Consider the following 21,181-nt stretch of genomic DNA (forward strand, 5'->3'; position numbering starts at 1 on the left):
CTAAAAATTACCCCATATGTTTAGACTTTTCTTCTGTGACATGTCAATTATTTAATAAAATTTTTAAACATTTGTGTTTATTTAGTAAACAAATTAAGTATGTTAAATTAAAAAAAATCATGACACCACCCATTTCATTAAATTATAGTTCTAACTTAAATATTTCAAAACTTGAAGTCTATTATAAAAGTCATGAAACTAACCACTTGAAAAATAAAAAAGGGGCGCATGTGCCAAAGTTCCTGCCTTCATGTTTTCATGGTTGACTGAAGTAGTATTGCATGAAGGGGGAATTAAATTAGTTACAATTTTTAGCAAAAACTTGAACACTTCAATCATATAATTGGAAAAGAAGGAAAATATAGATTTATAGATAGAAAGGAAGTATACGAAGAGAGAGCTAAAAGAGAGAATGATATGTCAAGTAAAGGTAGAATAATAGAGAGAGTTGAAGAGAATTTGAAAAATATTAATTATTTTATTATTTTAAAAATATATATAAATAATAATAAAAATTATATTATATGAATGAACTACTCATTTCTACCAATTCAATTATAAGTTGAAATATTTAATTTAAAAATAATAATTGTTGATTACTTAAATCAAAGTACCAAAATATGTAGTAAGTTTGAGGGATAATATTAATGGTATAAAAAAAATTGAACATAGTGAAAAGATGGGTGGGAAGGAATATGATGAGTCAGAAAAGAGAGATGCTCTCGGTAGGTATAGGAACGACTCCACTCTATTTGAAAACTGACTTTAAGAAATAACATTTTACAAATTACAAAAATAAACATCAATGTAAAACTAATAATAAATATATTTAAAATAAGAAATTTAAAACATTTAACTCTATATTTCATTAAAATATCTAAATTATACAACTTTAAAAATATTTAACTCTATAAATTCATATGACTTCTTCCTCATAAACTATTTTAAATAATAAATGTATTTAAAATAAGAAATATAAAACATTTAACTTGATTAAAATATCTATATTTGAACTTGGTAAAAAAAATAGTAATAATTAATAATATTGATTAGATATTCATTTGTGATTGTTCTTAAAAAGTTAATCCACTTCTCAAAAATGTAGAAAAGATAAAGTTGTAATTAATGCATTCATTAATAGATGATAAAGATGTTAGAAAATATTTGTATTTTTGTCGGAGAAAATTGAATTTTTTCATTGCCAAAAATAGAATGGTCCAATAGAATGAATTGAAAATGTGATTTATAAAATAATGAAAACTTAGAAAAAGATATAAACATTTGAAGTTTCTTTTTTAATTTTTAGATCTTATAAATTGATTTTGGTAGTTAAATTGAAAATTTGAATTGAATGAAAACAAAAAACAAAAGCATTGCCAAAAATGGAAAATGTGATTTATAAAATAATGAAAAATTAAAAAATGATATAAACATTTGAAGTTTCTTTTTTAATCTTTTAATCCCATACATTGATTTTGGTCAGCTAAATTGAAAAATTGAATTGAATGAAAACAAAAACAATAGTATTTCTGCCTTTTTAAATCCCATACATTGATTTTGGTCAGTTAAATTGAAAAATTGAATTGAATGAAAACAAAAACAATAGTATTTCTGCCAAACTAATAAATAAATAAATCCATCCTAAACCCTTACTTCGAGTGGTCAAAAATGAGTCCGGTGTGCATATCCAACGCTTTGGGTTTGGCCTTGCCTGATGCAATGGAGATCTTCCGACCACGACTTTCCTTATTCTTCCATTTTCCTGCCTATACTTCTATTTATCTTTGCCAATACTGCCGATGGGGTCATTCCGGACTTACCATCAGGCTCCACAACTTTCTCAAACTTCATATTTCTTGAAGAGGTGTCTACCATCCCTAACATGGAAGATCTTCACCAGCTATCGAAGATAAAAGATGTTTTACCAGAATTTCATCCAACATAATATTTGGAAATGCACAAACCTTTTCTTCTCCATTCCAGAGGCTCCCCAGAACAGATTGGCCTTCCCTGGTTCTCTCATTATAAGTAGGCCGACCAGAAATCTGATCCGGATTTGTAAAATACAGATGTACGGTAACAACATTCCCCTGTACCTGCATATGTTTTTGAATTACTTTTCAAAACGGTAGTTATAATTTTTAAACAGGTTAAGCAATCTTTTCCTTTTCAGTGTTTTAGAAAAGCATATTAACCTCCTCCCTTCTTTCTTTTTTCTAAATTAATATTTAAGTGAAATTAATGAATCGATTAAAAACATATAACTTGACATGATTGATTAATCCGCTCGACTTGTTTTGGTTAACAAATTCAATAGAAAACGTGAAAAAGAGACATGCTTAACCAAGGTACCTTTTGGCTCAGAAGAGCTTTTTCAAAAACTTGAAATGCAAGATAGAGCTGAGGAAAAACCGGAGACATTTAAGTCATAAAATTGACCAAGTTTCAATTAAAGATCAAGCATTTTAAAGTGGAACTTCAATGTTTTATTTCTTGCTTTGAACAGAAATGTCAAACATAGCACAATATTGGAGACTAAAGATTGATTTAGCAAAAAAATATATTTTTTTAGAATGCAACACTATTTCATTCAACAAAAAATTCATTTGTTCTCAACGCTTTCGCATGATATTTTCTTAAGAATATCTTAGATTTCATCAACAAATCTATTTTTTTATTTGTATCTCAATTTATTCAACCTTCTGTGAGACTGCATTTTGGCAAATAATTCACGTACCTTCACAAGGTTTGTGTTCGCAATTGATTCTTACTATGCATTTTGTGCAATTAATTGATTCAATAATTGAACTTTTTTTAACTCAAACAAATTCACGCACACGGAATTATTTCACCTTTTCAAACAAGATTGCAATTAGGCATTTCATCAAAGTGTTATTGATGCAGGCATTTCATCAAGGCGTTACCGGTGCTTCCATTTTATTGCTCAAATTGCATACATCTTGTAAGTAGATTGATACATCTCACATAACTAATCTAATATTGCATTTTAGATTATATTTAATGTTTTTGCAGAATTAAATGCATCTTTGCTTTATGGATATATGTCCATAAAGCAAAGATGCATTTAATTCTGCAAAAACATTAAATGTGTGGATTAATGTGCATGTATAGATTCTGTACATGAACGTTCATTGATTTGCTTATTGCTCACCTAAAACATTGTCGATTTGAAATGATTAGAGCTTTGAAATGTTATTCTCTCCCCTTTATTATAATGTGTAACTCTCAATTAATATTTTGTGCTATATGTTGAATGATAGTTTTAAAACCTCTCACAACTGCTACAGAAAACTTAAAAGTAAATGGCTGTGATTATGTAATTGTGCTTACTACTTACATCGGGAAAAAATCACTTTCAATTTTTACTCATGCTTATGCTCTTCCACTTATTTTCAATTGTTACAGACAAGTATTACCAAAACTAGCGATTGTGGTGATCGGCTAATCCATTCTTTCATCATAAGAGGGGATTCAGTTTTCCTAGGGGCGAATGTTATCAAAAACACATTGACATCATGCATGTCAGGTGCAGTTAATGTTCATAAAGTGTTTAACCAAATGACTGAACGGGACTTGTGGTGCAGGAGCACCCACATAAAGTATTTAGGTCAAAGTTTCATATAAAGTATTTAGGTCAAGTTTTATGCACGAGCCGACTTGAGAAATTTATCTTGATTTCATCATTAGGATAAGATAATTTTTTTGGAATTTGTACAGATCATTGTGGGGTCACTCTTCCCCATTCTATACTGGATCTAGAATTTTCTATAAGTTGTTCTTCCTATTTTGTAATAATCTAGAAGGTGTCATAGATTATCTTAGCAAGTATAAATAGAGTTTTAGGTTTAGGTTTAGGTCAAGTTGGAGAGCAAAGTTTCTGGATACTAAGTTACAGAGAGAAGAAATCTGCAGGAGAGCTAATGTATGTACTGTTCATTTGATAAATTAAATAGAAGAATTTTATAATCTATCTCTTGCTAGTGCTGGTTCCTATTGCTATTGTGTTTGCTTCCGTTGTGTTTTACCTCTGCATCAACTTGACTTATTCCTACCACCAATCTAAATGTAAGCATCAATTGATTTTGTCTTTGAATGAACTGGGACTATTTAAAGTTAGAATTGTTATGGAAACATACTTTGTGGTCACTCTTTTATATTTATGCATACGTTAGTCATTTACTTTTAACTATATATTTTTTTATTTTTATTTTTGATCGGTAATCGGCCGAAGCCTAGATTAATTATTATTATTTGTTAGAATTAATCAATATTATATGTTAAGCAAAGGCAGATTCGAACCTAAGACCTCCCACATGAGAGGCTCGCAAGTTACTGTTGCGTTGTAGGCTTTTGCCTACTTTTAACTATATTTCACTTCTTAATACAATTTATTTGAGCTGTAGGTTATGAAAACATCAAAAGTGCAGATGGAAAATGTTCAACCTTCAATTTTTAGTTATTCAAAAACCTTATGACAATTCTTTATTTTGAAAATATTCAGCAGTTAAAAAATCCTTAATGGAAGCTGTTAGCTCAGAAGAGAGTTCTTCATTAATTGAAGAGTTAGCACAGTCATGGTCAGACACTAAGGAACGGGATACACCAAATCTCATCCATGAAGTTCGAATTTCATCAAATATTTACCCATTCTGAACTTCATCTGAATATTATGATACTTAATATAATATTGTTATTTTATAATAATATTATTTTAAAATAAAATAAAATAATATTGTGTTATTTAGCTTAATTATTTAGCAATGTCAAAATATTTTGACAATTTTGTGGATACATTACTTATATCTAAAAATAAATAAATTTATATAAGTTAAACTTAATGTCAAATTTTTCCTCATTTTCTACCCTTGCCAAATTTCATCACAGTTTTATGATCGACGAACTTGAATTCAAATTCAAACCTTGTGACTTAGGTCAGACATTACATTATTCAATGCTCTCTTGTATCCGCACAACTGGTGTATGACATTAGTTATGTCTTCATGTTTTGCAATACTTCTTGTTGTCATGGAGGTCTTTAAGGAGAGCCTACTATTTATATAGTATATACGGAAAAAATACATTTGAAAGGCTGATCAGCCTGAAAATTTGAAGTCTTTTTAGGTAACATTATCACCTTCTCTGTCTTATAAGTGCCAAAGCAACTGGAGATCACTCTTTAGCCTACTCGAGATAGCCCTTGACGGAGAACTGCATAGCTTACAAGCTCTTGACATCCTCAGTAGACTTTCCTTGCAGTTGTCTATTCTGCTTTTACTTCACAATAAGATGGCTATGTCAATAGGACTTAAAAATTAAAGTGAATAGGTCACTAGAAAGCTCTCAAAGTATTTGCCTTTGAATAAAAAATGATCTTGTATAAAGAGTAGAAGTGCAATCAAGTGTATTCAGTGAAGCAAAGCACAATTCTTCGAAATTTCCTAGCTTGTTGACATCTTTCGCTTTTTGAAAGATTGAATCAGGGAGACGCATATGTAGAATTAAAGATTGAATAGATATTTGATGCATATGAGGAACAGACATAGATGGACAGAGAAGCATTTTGATCTATCCACAAGAGTTGTGAAATAAATAGCACAATAAAATATTACATGTGGGGAAACAATTTAATTTAAAGATCCTTGGAGGTTGAGCATAAAAACTTCTCACTACCTTAAATACTGTACAGTTGGCACATTTATTGATGTTAAAAAGTAATTGCACAGATATTCCCTTTTATAGTTAAAGATAAAGGAGAATGTTGGAATCACCACTGTCGTTACACAAGAAGCTTGAGCTATCAATGAACGTCACAACAGCCAGAGACAAGGATCCACGGGAGGCGGTTAAGCACGTCACAAATCCATCAATATATGCTGAAAAGTACCTTCACCTAGAGGGGGCAGAGGCATCAACCTCCCAACAATTGCCCCCTCAACATGACTCGAGGAATTTGAACCCATAACCCAGCTCTCTGATATTACTTGTTGGAATCACCACTGCCATTACGCCAAAAGCTTGAGCTATCAATGAACATCACGACAGCCAGAGACAAGGATCTACAAGAGGTGGTTGAGCACATGTCACAAATCCATCAGTCTATGCGGAATGGTACCTTCACCTAGAGGGGACAGAGGCACCAACTTCCCAACAGAAAGTTAAATCTTTCAGGTTACCGCATAGCCAGCATGCCTCTTAAATGTTTAGAGTGACCCATTTAGTAACAAGGAAACTTTTTTTACTGTTGTATACATTGGCTTTTAATCTTGTGGCAAAGTTTTAGAACCAGACCCTGCTATTTTTTAATCATTATTGTGATTCACGTCAATGAGTCTCACAAGTGTATGTCTTGTCTTAGACCATTTCTTATGTTACGACTGGGATGAACACATTCTTAATGGAAGAAATGCATAAATTACACTTCAAATATCCAATGGGCAAGTTACCAGGGGAAAAAAACGAAGGGATTCCATGACCAGTCCAATTCTTTGAAAATGACATCAAATGAGCTATCCTAGCAGGCATGGGACATGCCTACAGAAGAGCTTTAAAAGATAGCTTGTTGTGGTTGTTTAGGTGAGGGGAGAGGTCCACTTAAAGTACAAAATGCCAGCCATTTACTTCTGGCCTACTGTCAATAACTTGTAAGAGAATTATAGAACTATTTCACTCTATTTTATTTTCCTCACATGATTCGTGTAATTTTGTCTTATGGTTACATGTTGAGGTGTAGAAGAGAATTTCTAGTAGTAATATTAACAAGAGCTACTTGCAGCTGGAGTCCCTGCCATTTGCCCAAAAAAAGGGGCTTTTGTAGTCTTGTACTGGAGAAAAATAACTGCAGACAATATGTTTGCAACAAAAGAGACTGGATATTCTTCAACAAACGTCACAAATTGCCTAAAAATCAAAATTATTATAGCACATCACAACATTAGAAAGAAGTAATTCAAAATTCAAATAACTATATAATTGTGCCTCATTTTCTCACGTAAGAACCAAGTGCAACTGAACGTAATGTGCTTACAAACACCACGGTGTCCTAGGGTGTAATAACAAAACAAATATATGTATAATTTTGTCTGATATAAATATATAGTCACATTGAGGCTTTTGTAGTCTTGTACTAGAGAAAAATAACTGTAAATATAATTTTGCAACAAAAGAGACTACATATGACATACAACTTAATGCATTAATGTTGTATATCGGTTGCAATGAGAGAAGTTGGGCAATTGGATGGCAAGAAAGAATGCCAGCCTCTACCAAGCATGGGGTAACCAGCTGTACACAATAATTTGGAGCACTTATTAGATAATGGAAAATATTGGTAGGAGCCGAGCCACCTGAAGCAAAACACCACACAAGAAATCTTAACATTGCTAGTTATTGAGCAGACATTTAAAGAATTACTGTATCTTCATTAGAAACATATACAACATTTTGCATACATACAAATGACATTCATAATGTGCAATATATACATCTGCAGCATTGTGCAGGTACAAATTGTTTCCCAGATAAACAATTTAAAATATTTTATCCATGAACTATAACGTAACATGGCAGCATCAGCCACATCTCAATGCATACATAGCTGGTCTACATTGTTTGCCTGCCTCATACAGACATCAACTTTCTACAAAATTAGCTCCTCTCTAACTCAATAAAACCATAAATGATTCATAAACATCAAAATTAATGTCTACAAGTATGAATAAATATGCTAGAGTTTTACGAATGCGGGAATTTACTACTACATAATTGCGACAATATTCAACTTCTAGAAATACAATTTCTGACTGCCTCAATTAACAAACCATTCCACTGATTTGGATATCCACAAGTTCTAAAGTCAGTTTTTCCGAAATTTGTTGACACAACATATAATCACTTCTAAAATACGCAAACCCACAAAACTGGGCATTTTAAATTATTTTTGCAGCAAACTGAGGCAAGCATTGGGCGACAACTGTTAAAATATTTTATAAATTATTAGAAAATGGGCACTATTCAGAAAGCTGAGTAAAAATCACAGCCTTAAAAAAGTGAAAAAAAGCAACCGCATATTCTAACTACTTATTCTGCATTGATGAGATTGGAGCTCTGAATGTCTTCAAAAGAAAGATAAGAAAGTTGAATGTCAGCATATACAAAATCCTAAAGTTCATAGAAGAAAAAGTTGAGAGCCTAAAAGGGTTCCAGCTGTACTCGGATTTGACTAAGGCTACATTATCACATACTCCACAACAAAAACAACAATAAATGAAGTCGGCAATGAAGTTACGTTCTGTACAATAACTGAGATTCTTACTCCAATTGTTGATTTAAATGGCATTGGAGGTCTGAATGTCTTCTGTAGAAAGATAAGAAACTTAAATGTAGGCATATGCGAAGTCCTTAAGTTCATAGAAGAAAAAGCTGAGAGTCTAAGAGGGTTCCAGCTGCATTCAGATTTGAATTAGGCTACAATATTACTTACAAAGCAAGTGGGTAGTATGAATGTCCATTCACCACTCCACATTGAAGAAACAACCATCAATGAAGTCAGCAATTAAGTCATGTTCTGTAAAAACTGAGGTTCTTGTTACAATTGTTGATTTGACATTGGCTGCATTGGTTGCCTAACGAGAAGCTGTCTGGCTTGAGTTATTCTCCTCTTCATCAAACTAGCTTACTTCATTGATTGTGGTGAGGGTTCAAGTCAAATGAATAGGGCCCAAGCTTGCTTAGAAATCTCACAAAATAAAGCAGTGGATTTTACTAACAACTCTTACATTCTTAGACAATTGATTGAATGAATAAGACACCTACAAGAGATATTAAACTTACCAGCAAGCATCATCTTCTGGACTCTTTTTGTAAGATTCTTGCCCACAATACCAAAGAAGAAATGCTGATACAGGTATGAAAGAATAGCATGAAGGTCAGCTCCAATGTAAATAAAGACATGCTTTTACTTTTCTCATGATTCATCACAGCATAAAACTGCTTGGTCACATTAGATGTTGGCAAAAGAAAACAACTGAAGTTGCTTGTCATTTTTATGTTGCCAGCAATTTTCATGCCATGGGGCTTTCCATTAGACTAAATAAGAACTTTAAACATGCACTTAGATGGGCTATGCCTGGCATAAATTATAAGATCCCACCAAATTAAAGTTTTCATGCTAGTCAAAGCCAGATAATAGCATCTGAAAGACTGAAACTAAAAGCATTGGCAAGTGGTTTGTAAGTATTTCTACCCTTCCCACATGATATTTTAAGCACAGATTTCCAGCTACGTTGGGTGTTATTCTTCTCTTACCATCTCTAACAAATGTTAGACAGTGCTAGATTGCAGCCAACATGAATAGCTAAGCCACATAATGGCAAAGAACTCTAAGAGCAGTTGATGTGATTTTAATCATCTATAATATGAAGTTCTCAAGGGAGTTCAACTGATATTAATTCACAAGGTCAGTTTGGAAATTCAATAGAGATGCATGATTTGTGACACCATCATTTTTATAGTGAAACTGAGATTTGGTAAATGAAACTCATTATGTGTCTCCCAGAGAAAGTATGAACATCATATGACATGTTAGTATATATCTATAAGAACCTCCCTATACAGGCCTAAAACCATGTTATCATTATGTTCCTATAAGAAGGTCATCATGGCATCCTTGCTCTTCATGTCTGCCTCCCGCATCCAAGCTTTGGGGTGTTAACTGTTAAAACAACCGCTTTGTAGCCTGCACACTCTGCACTGCACTATGTCAGCTGAGATATGTCTGTTCTTATATATCTATTCGAGAATGAAGACATAAGAGGCATATTATGACTTCAAATTCAGGTGTTAGTGTTCATTTACTAAAATCAAATGTGATGTGCAAATCTGATCTTTTTAATATCAAGATCTACCAAAGAAAAGTTTAGTGGCTAATATTCGCCAATTGGCTAATCTCACTCATCGGGGACCCCAAATTTGGCTAATTGTTTTGCACTTTTGGGGTGTCCATGTCACCTGCAGTTTACCAAAATGGGTCCCATTCTTATGCCAATCGCCTATAATAACACAGAAGTATTTGTATTCTAGTGATGACTTCACCAATGGACTCTAATTTTTCTACGAAATAAATTAAATATTTTCGCCTGCAATTTCCAAGGCTTGTCTTAATTGGTGGTCATATTCACCAATAGATGGTAAAAATTTAAGTTAGGTTACAGATTAAGTACGTAGATTTTACATGTGTCTCTAATACTCTATTATTAAGACTGTTCATGAAATTTTTTATCCTAGATTTGATTGGGGACACATGTCTTTGTTTTGGGGACTTTCTTTTAAACTTGGTATCTTTTTAAAAGTTTTGCTCAAAATAGGATTTAGGCCATTGATTTAGGATCATCCAATGGTTATAAATAATAGGGGTGCTATCCCCAAACCACCATTCAATAATTTGGAGGGAAACTGTAATGACAAGAGTGGGCTAAAGTTAACCTTAAAGTTTGATAATTAATTAGGCTTCGTATAATAATAATAATAAAATCATGGTTTTTAGGTATGTGTGCCTTTTTTCACAATTTTCATCAATAATGAAAGATTCGCTATGATTTTATAGATTTTTCATTCAATTGAAAGAAATGGCCAATAAAGTTAAAAAAATTCCTACTTCAAAAAAAATCACCAATAGAAATTAATTTTTTTCCCCAGAACTAATGTTTGATTTGCCAAAATTTTATACTTTTATCCAAAGGGGGTTTCTTAAGTTTATCCTTGATATCTACTGAACCCCATAGTTTGTTTGAAGTTCACATGCACAAGAGTTGAAGAAAACAAACATCACCAGTGGCTGCAATCTCCTCAACAGTTCAACTGGGGGAAAATGAAACAATCTACAGAGTAACGATGTCAGTGAGTTGAAAACAAGGAAGACGGGGTATCCATATAACAACCACCCTAGGTGATCAAGGAAATACTAGCTCTTTAATCTATATAGTAAGTTTGCTATGTTGTTCAAAAACTGCTTCCAGATGAAAAACTTCTCTGCAAATCACTCGACCATCGAACATAAAATCAATAAAAGAAAATTCTTATAAACTGTCTTGAGCAAATGTTACATAGTGCTAGACAGCCAACATAAATGGCTAAGCCACTTAATGGCAAAGAACTGTAGCCCACATAAATGACTAGGCCATACAATGACAAAGATCTCTAAGAGCAGTAAATGTGATTTGAATCATCTATAATAATAAAGTTCTCAAGGGTATTTAATTGATATTAATTCACAAGGTCAATTTAAAAATTCAATAGGGATGTGTGATTTGTGATACCATCATTTTTATATTGAAACTAAGATTTGGAAAATGAAAACCCTTATGTTTGTCTTGCAGAGAAAGTGTGAACATCAAATGACATGTTAATAGATATCCTAAGTTGCTAGTTCGAATTCTGGTTCGGATGCGGATTCGACATTCGCTCTTTTTTTTTTGGGGGTGGGGGGGTTGGGTTTGGGTTCGTTTTAGATTCATCCATACTAGATTTAAAAATAAATAAATTATATATATGTAAAAATTATATATATAATTTTCCTTCAAACTTATATCTATATCTCTATATACATTTATTAAAATTATTAATATCAGCTTGTATAGTAGTGTCATTTTATTTTTCCATGAAAGGTTATATATAAATATACTATCCTTCACAAAACAAGAACCTATTTCATTGAAAACTAATGATGATGCACAATGCAGTCAGGAGGAAAATAACATATAATTTCATATTAGCAGACTTTTAATATGGGTGGACCAGATGGAATGAGCATGGCATGACCAGATTTCTTCATTGTGCAGAGATTTTCCATTTTCAACATTACGAAGGGCCATTAACAGTGGAGAAGTATTATCCCAGTTTGGATAGCGCTGTCCCAGTTTTTTTGTTTTTTCTGTGTGCATATTCTGTATAAGGGTGGTGCCAGGTAATCTGTGGAAGTTGTAGATGAACAGATACAATGTGATGGAGATCTTTAGAAGATTACCAGTGCCCTATTTGGTGAGACAGAAAATAAGAATTAAAAACTTATCTAAAAAACAAAACCCGCTTCAGCATCACAAGAAAGTCGGTCAAAATTCACTGGAAAAAACATAAATATGTTTCCAAATCGTTGGGAGAGGTCTGAAGTCAGTCAAAGTCGCGTCACATTTGACCAGGGTTCTGCGTGGAGATTCTACAGTGAATTTTCCAGAAAAATGCGAATCTGATACGAATTCGAATGTCGAGTGAATCAACTTCCGAATTTGGGGGTGGACCATCGAATATGTAACTTAGTAGATATCTACTGGAACCTCCCTGCACAGGCCTAGTATTGTTATGTGCCTATAAGAAGTTTATCAAGGCATCCTTGCTTCTCATGTCTACCTTCCTGCATCCAAGCTTTGGAGTGTCAATTGTTGAATCAACCGCTTTGTAGAGTCCACGCTCTGCACACCGTGCTATTTCAGCTGAGATATTTCTGTTCTAATATATCTATTCAAGAATGAAAACATAGAGGCATATTATGACTTCAAATTCAGGTGTTAATGTTCCTTTATTAAAATGAAATGTGAAGTGCAATGTTTTTTAATATCAAGATCTAATGAATCCCTTAAAAATTTGTTTGAAGTTCACATGCATCGAGTTAAAGAAAACAAACAACATCGCCAGTGGCTAATCTCCTCAACAATGCAACTTGAGGAAAATGAAACAATCTGCACGATAATGATGTCAGTGTGTTGAAAACAAGGAAGCCAGTATATCCATATAACAACCACCCTAGGTGATTAAGGAAACATTGGCACTTTAATCTATATAGTATGTGTGCTATGCTGTTCAAAAATTGATCCCAAACAAAAAACTTCTCTGCAGATCACTGGACCATGAAGCATAAAATAAACAGAAGCAAGGACTTATAAACTGGTATATTGATTTTACCATAATTGTACCAGCATCTGCTGCAGCCCTTGCAGTTGGAGCTCGCCTGTTAGAAACCAGTTATGAACAAGTTGTTTGGGCAAAGACTAGTAAATGAAAAGCAAAATAAATAAATTTGTATGGAAGGGCTAATTTATGTAAATATTGTTGGAGCAATCTTGATTGGTGCAGAGGTCTTGAACCCTAGCATTTGAAATCATTTTAATCTCCTATCCCCTCTAACATTTCAGTTCTTAAGCTACGTGAACGGAGGCTCAGAAATTTGGTTGATAATGGGTGGCTGAGATAGGTAGAGTCCTCAAAACCATTCTCTTGGACCTTGACTAGTAATAAGCACCATTGCTATTTTTGGCTAGCAATTTTTTGTGATTTCCCAATTCGACAATCTGACCATGCTACAAAACATCAATAATGTCTGCATTTCTAATGGTTCCCCTGCAATGAGCAACACCAACAGCGGTTCTTCCTATCATAAGACAGTCGAGAGCTTCCTGTACAATTCTCTTAGAGCTTACATCAAGAGCACTTGTTGCTTCATCAAGGAAAAGAATTTTAAGGTTCTTTAATATGGCCCTCTAGATAACCGAAGCTCTCTTTTCCCAACCTACATGTGCACAAAATGCAACACAGAAGTCCTTAAACTATTAAGTAGTGCTAAGTCTAGCATATTTATGGTTATAATCAATTGCTATACTTAGTTTTGAAAGTTTCATCTTTGGAGATTGATTGTAGTATTTCAAATTCTTCATTACAGGTTAAAATAGGATTGGATGTTAGCGTATTGCATAAAATTATAAATGCCATTGGTGACTCCTACCATAGTGTAATTGATTTATAGCACCATAAAGCAAGCAAGAATCCAGGATCAATGCCAAGGGATGGACAAAAAGTGAGGCAATAAATGTTTATGCATAAAATGTGATATTGTGAGGTTAATATATGAATAAAGCATTTTGGGAATAAATATAGAAAAGAGGTTCTAAACTGCGTTATTGTAATTTGTAGCCATACAGAAGTAGGGTTATGAAACTGCGGGCATTTGCAACATTTGGTCCTCCTTCAACTTCTTCCATAGCAGCATCTGCTTTCCCATATATTATATTTTCAAGGATAGTTGTAGCAATGTAAAATTCTGTCTAATAAAGTAGTTTTACTGCCTATGTATAGGATATTCCCTCAATTGTTAATAATTTAATTCTGTCATTTGTTAGACTGTATTCCTGGTCCCTTCTTTTATTCACGGTGTTATTTTATACAATAGTAATCTCATGGTATTCAAAAAAATCAATATTCAGATTGATTGAATTGGAATGCAAAGAAGAACTTTCAAATTGACATTTAAGCAGGAATGAAACCAATTACAATAAATTTAGGTTTATTATTGCACTTGTATATTCTCTCTAATACATTGAGTAGTTGCGGTTCTTGAACATGCCCGTTAGTTGTACATCGATGACACTAATGTGAATTTTGTACAAGACTCCTGATGATGAAATGGAATGTAATCTCCAGATGAACTTCCGCTAGATACAATTCAATATTCTCCAAAGGACTCCCATCAAATACAAATAGTATTCTCCAGCTGACTCCCGGCAAGTACAATTCACTCTAAACTGATGCGACTTCTTCTAACACAAGGGTTTGAAGTAAGCAATTCCATGGTATAACTCACGACTTTATTCTTCAGAGCACTTGAGCGGTAACAACTTTTCATAGTAACACCTTTGTGGAGACAAAAAGGACTACTTGTATTTCTCTATAACGATGTTTGTTCAACGTCTTCACCGAGTACTTCTTGGCAATCCTGGTAACCTGATGATTCGCTTCCAAGGAATTTATCCAGATTCAATATTTTGACAGATCAAGTTTTGTTCGATCCACTAGGCCAACTTTTATTTTAAGAAAGGATGAAGAACCGCGTCCTCTTAGATCTTCACAAACTTTGTATCTCAACACTGCTACCAATCGTTGGCCCTTTTTTAAAGTGAATGTCTTCGGTAGGACTTTCGAATTCAGGTGTGCAACTGTCCTGTAATGGACCGAAATCAAGAAATTAACATTTGTTAACTAAAACTATGGCAACATCTAATTATATTGTAGTAGTTTATTGTGGAATGCTAATATAATATACTCTACTATTCTCATAGAATTTTTGGGTAGGGCGAACGAAACTAGTATCCTTCTATCGCCTATTGACTGGTCCCTATCGAAGTGTTCCCCATCACATCTCTAGTTGTTCTAGCAGGAGAATCTTGTTCCAGCAGGTGCAACCTTATAATAATCTGTTTGGGGGGTGCCTTCTGTAGATGCATGCATTGAGCCTTTTGAACCACTATTGAGGGCCATAAAAACTAGAGGCCTCATCTGAACGGAGTGAAGGTTACGAGCTGATCGCTAGCAATCGACCAAAGGAAGAGGAGCGAGCAAGCACAAAATAAAGCGATAGATAGACTAAACGGTAGACTTATAGGCTGATCCTAGGAATAATTTGTCATTATTCACCTCCTCAACTATGATTTATTTGGGAACATTATAGTTACCCCTACTCGATGTTGCTTGCCCAAAAGCAACTTAAAATTTGGATGTTGAATCCTTTGCTCATTTTCCCAGGTAGCATCGTCTATTGGTAAATTCTTCCAGCGAACGAGGTATTCCCTAATGGTTTTGTTCCTGAGCTTCCTTACTTAGGTATCTAATATTTCTTCAGGTACCACTTCTAATTGGCCCTTGTCATTTGCTGGTGGAAGAATATCTGATATGATTATTTGTTGTCCCAAGGCCTTTTTGAGACAAGAAACATGGAAAACATTGTGTATCCTGCTCCCTTATGACAAGTCCAATTCATAAGCTACTGCACCAACTTTGCGAGTAATCGAATAAGGACCATAAAATCAAGGCTTTAATTTTTCAGCTCCACTGCATTTAAGAGAAGATTGTCGATAAGGCTGTAGTCTGAGATGCACCAGTTCCCCAACTTCGAAACTTCTTTCTACGTGTTTCTTATCTGCATACACCATTTGTTGATTCTGAGCAGTCTGTAAATTTTCCTTCAGTGTTTTGAAGATATTTTGACATTCTTGAAGCCAATCTCAGGATTTAGGTACTTTACTGTTGTTGTCAAAAGCAAGATCAACAAAAGATAAAGCCTCATACCCATGCAAGGCCTTAAATGAGTCATAAAAATAGACATATGATATGTTGTATTATAGCAATATCCTTCAAGTGTAACCAACAAATCCAAGCCTTTTTAGCCCCGCAACATAATTGCGAAGATACCCTTCAATCCACTTTTTCACAATTTCGGTCTAACCATTTGTTTGGGGATGGTAGTTGGTACTATGATTCAATCTTGTTCCACTTAACTTGATTAATTCCTCCCAAAAGATGCTCAGAAATCTATTGCTTCGATCACTGATTATATTCTTTGGTAGTTCATATAAGTGGAAAACTTCTTTGAAGAAAAGTAAGGCAATCTGAATTGCTGTAAATTATGTAGTGATAGCAAAGAAATGTGCAGACTTTGTTAGTCTATCAACCACAACAAAAATATAATCTTTACCTTGTACTCGAGGAAAACTGGTAATGAAATCCATAGAAACACTTGCCCATTCCTGTTCTGGAATGGGTAAAGGCTGAAGTAGTCCTCTGTTTGATAGGAATGCTCGGGATTATTTTGCTGGCATGTGATACATTCCTTCAAATACCATAATACATCATTTTTGAGCCCTTTCCATGTAAACCATTCACAAATTTGCCTGTAAGTTTTGAAATAACTAGGATGTCCTGCCAAAGGTAGATCATAGAGTGCCTACATAATTCTCAATTTTAATTTAGAATTAGGTATAAGAAAGATTTCATCTTTGTAGTAAATAATATCATTCACAATTTTATATTTGTCATCCTGTACATTCCGATATATTAACTCACATGCAAATGCATTCTTAGAATATTCTACTAATAAAAGAGATTTCCAATGAGCTGTCACCCCTGATATAGCATTTATTTCAAGTTTCTTGGATAAAGCATCAACAACCACATGTTCTTACCTTTAACATATTCAATTTCAAAATCATAAGCTTGGATCTTACTGATCTACTTCTGTTGCCTGTCATTCAAATCTTTCTAGTTTAAGAAATATTTCAAACTATTATGACCAATTCTAACCACAAACCTACCACCCACCAAATATTGTCGAAATTTAGCCAATGCATGCATTATTGCTAACATTTCCTTATTTCAGCACTATTAGGTTTCATGCTTTCATAAGCTATAGGATGTTTGTTTTGCATTAATAATGCCCCTATTCCTTCAGCAGAAGCATCACATTCTATGACAAATGGCTGATTGAAATCTAGAAGTGCAAGAACTGGACAAGAACTCATTACCTCCTTGAGTTTATCAAATACTTGTGCTTCTTCAGTCCATCTGAATGCCCTCTTTCTAGTAAGATTTGTTAATGGTGCTCCAAGTTGTGACAACCCTCTAACAAATCTCCTATAATAACTACATCAACCAAAGAAACCTCTTAGACCTGAAAGACTTCGTGGAGGTGGCCAATCCAAAATGGCTCTAATCTTCTTTTGATGTACTTGCACACCTTTAGTACTGATGATTGTCATACCAAATTCACATTTAGAGGCTTTTGCATAAAGGGACTATGATTCCATTATACCCAAAATCTCATCAATATGTCTCAAGTGTTCCTCCCAAGTCTTTCTATAAACCAATATATCGTCAAAGAAGACTAACAAAAATTTCCTCAATTGTTTATTAAAAATATGATTCATACAAGACTGAAATGTTGTTAGTCCAAAAGGCATGACTAAAAATTCATTGTAACCATAATGACAATGAAAGAATTTTTTTATGAATATCATGTTCCCTTAATCTGATGATACCTTGACCTTAGATCAATTTTAGAAAAATACATAGCACCATGTAATTCATCTAACAATTCATCAATTCAAGGAATCAAGTACCTATTTTTTATGGTCTTTTTATTGAGGACACAATAATCTATACACATGCGTAGAATCCCATCCTTCTTAACCAGCACTACCAAAGAAGCAAATGGACTTGAACTGGGCCTGATATGTCTCATATCCAGCAACTCCTTAATAACTTTTTCTATTTCATCTCTAAATGCCTTAGGATATATGTATGAAGTAGTGATCACTAGCTTTGCCCTTTCTTCTAATTCAATAGTATGTTCAAAACATCTATCCAGCGATAGTCTTGGAGGTATTGTTGCCCCACTTTTCACCCCGTAACCATTTTGCAAAGTGGAAAATTTTGTGTCCTAGTTAAGTCCTAGGTATGTCCTAGTCTAAGTTCAAGTCCCCTTAGGTGGGAGGAGTCTTCATCGGATTTTTCATTTTCTCCTTCCCCACATTTCATAGCCGGGTGGTTTTCCTTTATGATGTGAGTCTTGTGGGTAGCTTAGTACCTAATCCGATGGAGATTCCCATAACATGCAAAGATCATTCTATGAAAGTTGCGTATGCTTGTTGTCTATCATATTCTCCATTGAAAGAAGAAGCTTGCGAAAATTTGGACAGGTTTGTAACCCATGAAGGCGATTTCCCGCGAAGAGCACCAAATGATGCATATGAGCCACAATAAGAAGAAGATAAAGTACCTTATGATGAAATCCTATTTCTTTTATGATTATTTGCCTCAGGAGGTATTAAAGATCCATCGCAGCTCTCAAAATCATCTTAGGCGGAAAAATGAAAATTGACTTCTCCTCGGCGGGTTTTTCACCCATGAAGTTTGTTTTCCGTAAAAGGCAATTCTAGAGGAAATGAAACGATAGGTGGGTCCCTAACTAAGATTCACACTCCTTATGGACATCTCCGAACCCGAAGGAAGCAATAAGTCAAAAGGTAAAGTTAAAAGAAGGCCTAGGCGGAGAAATGAAAATCGTCTTCTCCTTAGTAGGTTTCCAACCCATGAGGACGATTTTCCACATTTAAAAGAAAATCAAGTTTACGAGTGAATTGGACCCACATTTCGCATGCAAAATATCTTAAGATTATAATGGAAACAATCTAACCATTGCGAGAAAGATCTATTGGCAGGATTTGATTTGGTGGATATTTTCTTACGGAGTACTCTGTTCATAACTTCTCGAAACCTAATGAGGAAACAGGAAAGTAAGTGTGAAAGGATGGAAATTTATCGTTGGGCCAACGGAACAGTGAAGAGACACCGAGTTATCCATTAAGACTCCTGCATTTACTGTTTCAACAGATTTATCCTTTAATTCATTCATGTGGCACAAATCCTAAAGATCAACGGGTGAATTAAAACTCCTATATAGATGGAAACATAAACAGTTATACAAACTACCGCTCTTTATTGAACTGTTATTCTATTAATTTGCACAACTTTTTCAAATAGCTTGCGTTTGTGCATTCACTATTCTTTTCTTCTTCTAGATTCAAAATTCAATTCATTCTCGGATAGAATGACAACCAGATTTGCGGGCTTTGACGAACTGAATGGAATCAAGTCCATATTGCAAAATTTCACGGACACTTCTCTCCATTTTTATAATATGTAAGACTTTCAAAAGAGAGTAAAATCGGAGCAAATTCATCCCATAACTAAGAAGCTCCAAGGATGTGGGCTAGTCGAAGCAGTTGGTTTCCAAGTAGTAGTCCAAGCCCCGGAATTAATCTACAAATGCATAAATCACTACAACTCGGATACCAGGCAGATTGTATTGCCTGATGATACGGTATTGATTTCCATTGATAGACAAACAGTGGTGAATTGTCTACGAATTCTAGATTGAGAGGAGTTTTCAGATTTGGCAATTGGTGGAGCTGTCTCTGAGTTTTTCGAAAAGAACATAATCTGGAGAAAGGAGATTATGTAGACATGGTTTTAAAAGCTGCGGAGCGCCAAGAGTAAGGTTCCTAAGACCCTTTTTGGTACTAATCTCAAACCTGAGATTGTAGACATTCTGGTTCTTCTGCATAGATTGAAAGGTGAGAAAAAAACTTTAAATTTTGTTGAGCAATATTTCTTTTTTGGTACACAAAATATATTGACTGGCCTCATGAGGTAAGTGAGAATCTATCCAATGCTCTTGAAGTTCTACAACACCTTCTATATGTCTTCTTTTCTGATTTACATGCTAGCTTCTCTACAGTTATGGCCGGGCCTCCCAAGGGTGGAAAATTTCCCTGACGATGTGATGTCTTATGAATTCTACCCATGTTTGCAGCTGGAAAATAGGTGTGCTGAATATACGAGTTAATGATGCGTTTACAATGAGAATTTGCAAGGAGCTTCAAGGATGCCCGAAGAGGAGATTCAGTCTAGAAGCAGTGGCGGCTATTAGCCGATTTGGAAGCTATTTTATCCAGTTCTAATCTTTCTCATATTTGCGTCTTGTAGCCTTTGATGGATTCCCCTTGAAGCTGTCGAGGTATCCGAGCGACATGATTGTGCTGATCGAGATAGTGAGGCAAGCAATCCAATTGAACGTGCTGAGTGGGAGTTTGAGGAAGAAGGGATATGAGTTCCCTATGAAGGTGGGAGCTTTTAGCTGTGAGCCCCGTTTTGATGCAAAGAACATGCTGAAGGCCTTCGAGATGAAATACAGATTGGAAATGTATGAGGTCTTAAGGCCCATGTTTGATCCAAATGGGTATGCATGGGAAGTGTTGTAGATTGGGAGTGTGATCAAGCACATCACCATGATCGAAGACTACTGAGCGGATTGTAAAGATGAATTTGAGAGTCGGGACCGTGCTTTTGCTAGATTCACAGTGGATCAAGTAAAAATGTATCAAGTCAACCTTGATGTCTAAGGAATTGAAGATGATGGGCAAAATATGTATAGTAATACATATTTAACAAAGATAAGAAATACCCCTATTAGTTCATAGCCCTATCAAGGTGCTGGGGATGATCTAGATATTATGATGGCCTGAATTGTTAAAAGAACTGAGAAGTGGGTAGAGTGGACTACAGCGAGAAGAAGCCGAAGTAAGAGCACCCCTACTCAAGCTCCTTCAACATCTTTCCCGTACCTCCTCACAAGCTGACACATGAGGTGTGACCTTGGCCATTACTCAAGGACCAGCTCAACTGGCGGATGGAGGTGATCAACCCCCAGATAAAAACATTCCTTTGACAAAAACTTGTCAAGATGGATCTTCTCCAATGATTGGTGCTCAATCAGAAGTTGAGAAGA

General features: G+C 34.5%; 2 protein-coding genes across 5 annotated transcripts in view; both read left to right on the plus strand.

The window, feature by feature from the left end:
• LOC149570771 (uncharacterized) overlaps positions 1–21,181 on the plus strand; it is a 293,860-nt gene that overhangs the window by 186,211 nt on the left and 86,468 nt on the right. The gene's annotated exons all lie outside the window — the stretch shown is intronic.
• Positions 1,633–12,120, plus strand: LOC149570772 (uncharacterized). Of its 4 annotated transcripts, none has more exons than XM_089817957.1 (3): positions 1,633–2,076; positions 2,905–2,962; positions 11,856–12,120. In XM_089817957.1, the coding sequence occupies exons 1-3, from the start codon at positions 1,917–1,919 to the stop codon at positions 11,920–11,922; spliced, it is 285 nt and encodes a 94-aa protein (XP_089674083.1). In that variant the 5' UTR covers positions 1,633–1,916; the 3' UTR covers positions 11,923–12,120. The 4 variants fall into 4 exon arrangements, with proteins under 4 accessions (XP_089674083.1, XP_089674084.1, XP_089674085.1 ...); XM_089817958.1 differs by lacking the exon at positions 11,856–12,120 and adding an exon at positions 3,427–3,991 and having other exon boundaries at positions 1,641–2,076; XM_089817959.1 differs by having other exon boundaries at positions 1,643–2,071; positions 11,856–12,108.

This window comes from Cupressus sempervirens, chromosome 3 (assembly GCF_028749045.1).
Source record: "Cupressus sempervirens isolate cs-2001-9-10 chromosome 3, ASM2874904v1, whole genome shotgun sequence".
Lineage (NCBI taxonomy): Eukaryota > Viridiplantae > Streptophyta > Pinopsida > Cupressales > Cupressaceae > Cupressus > Cupressus sempervirens.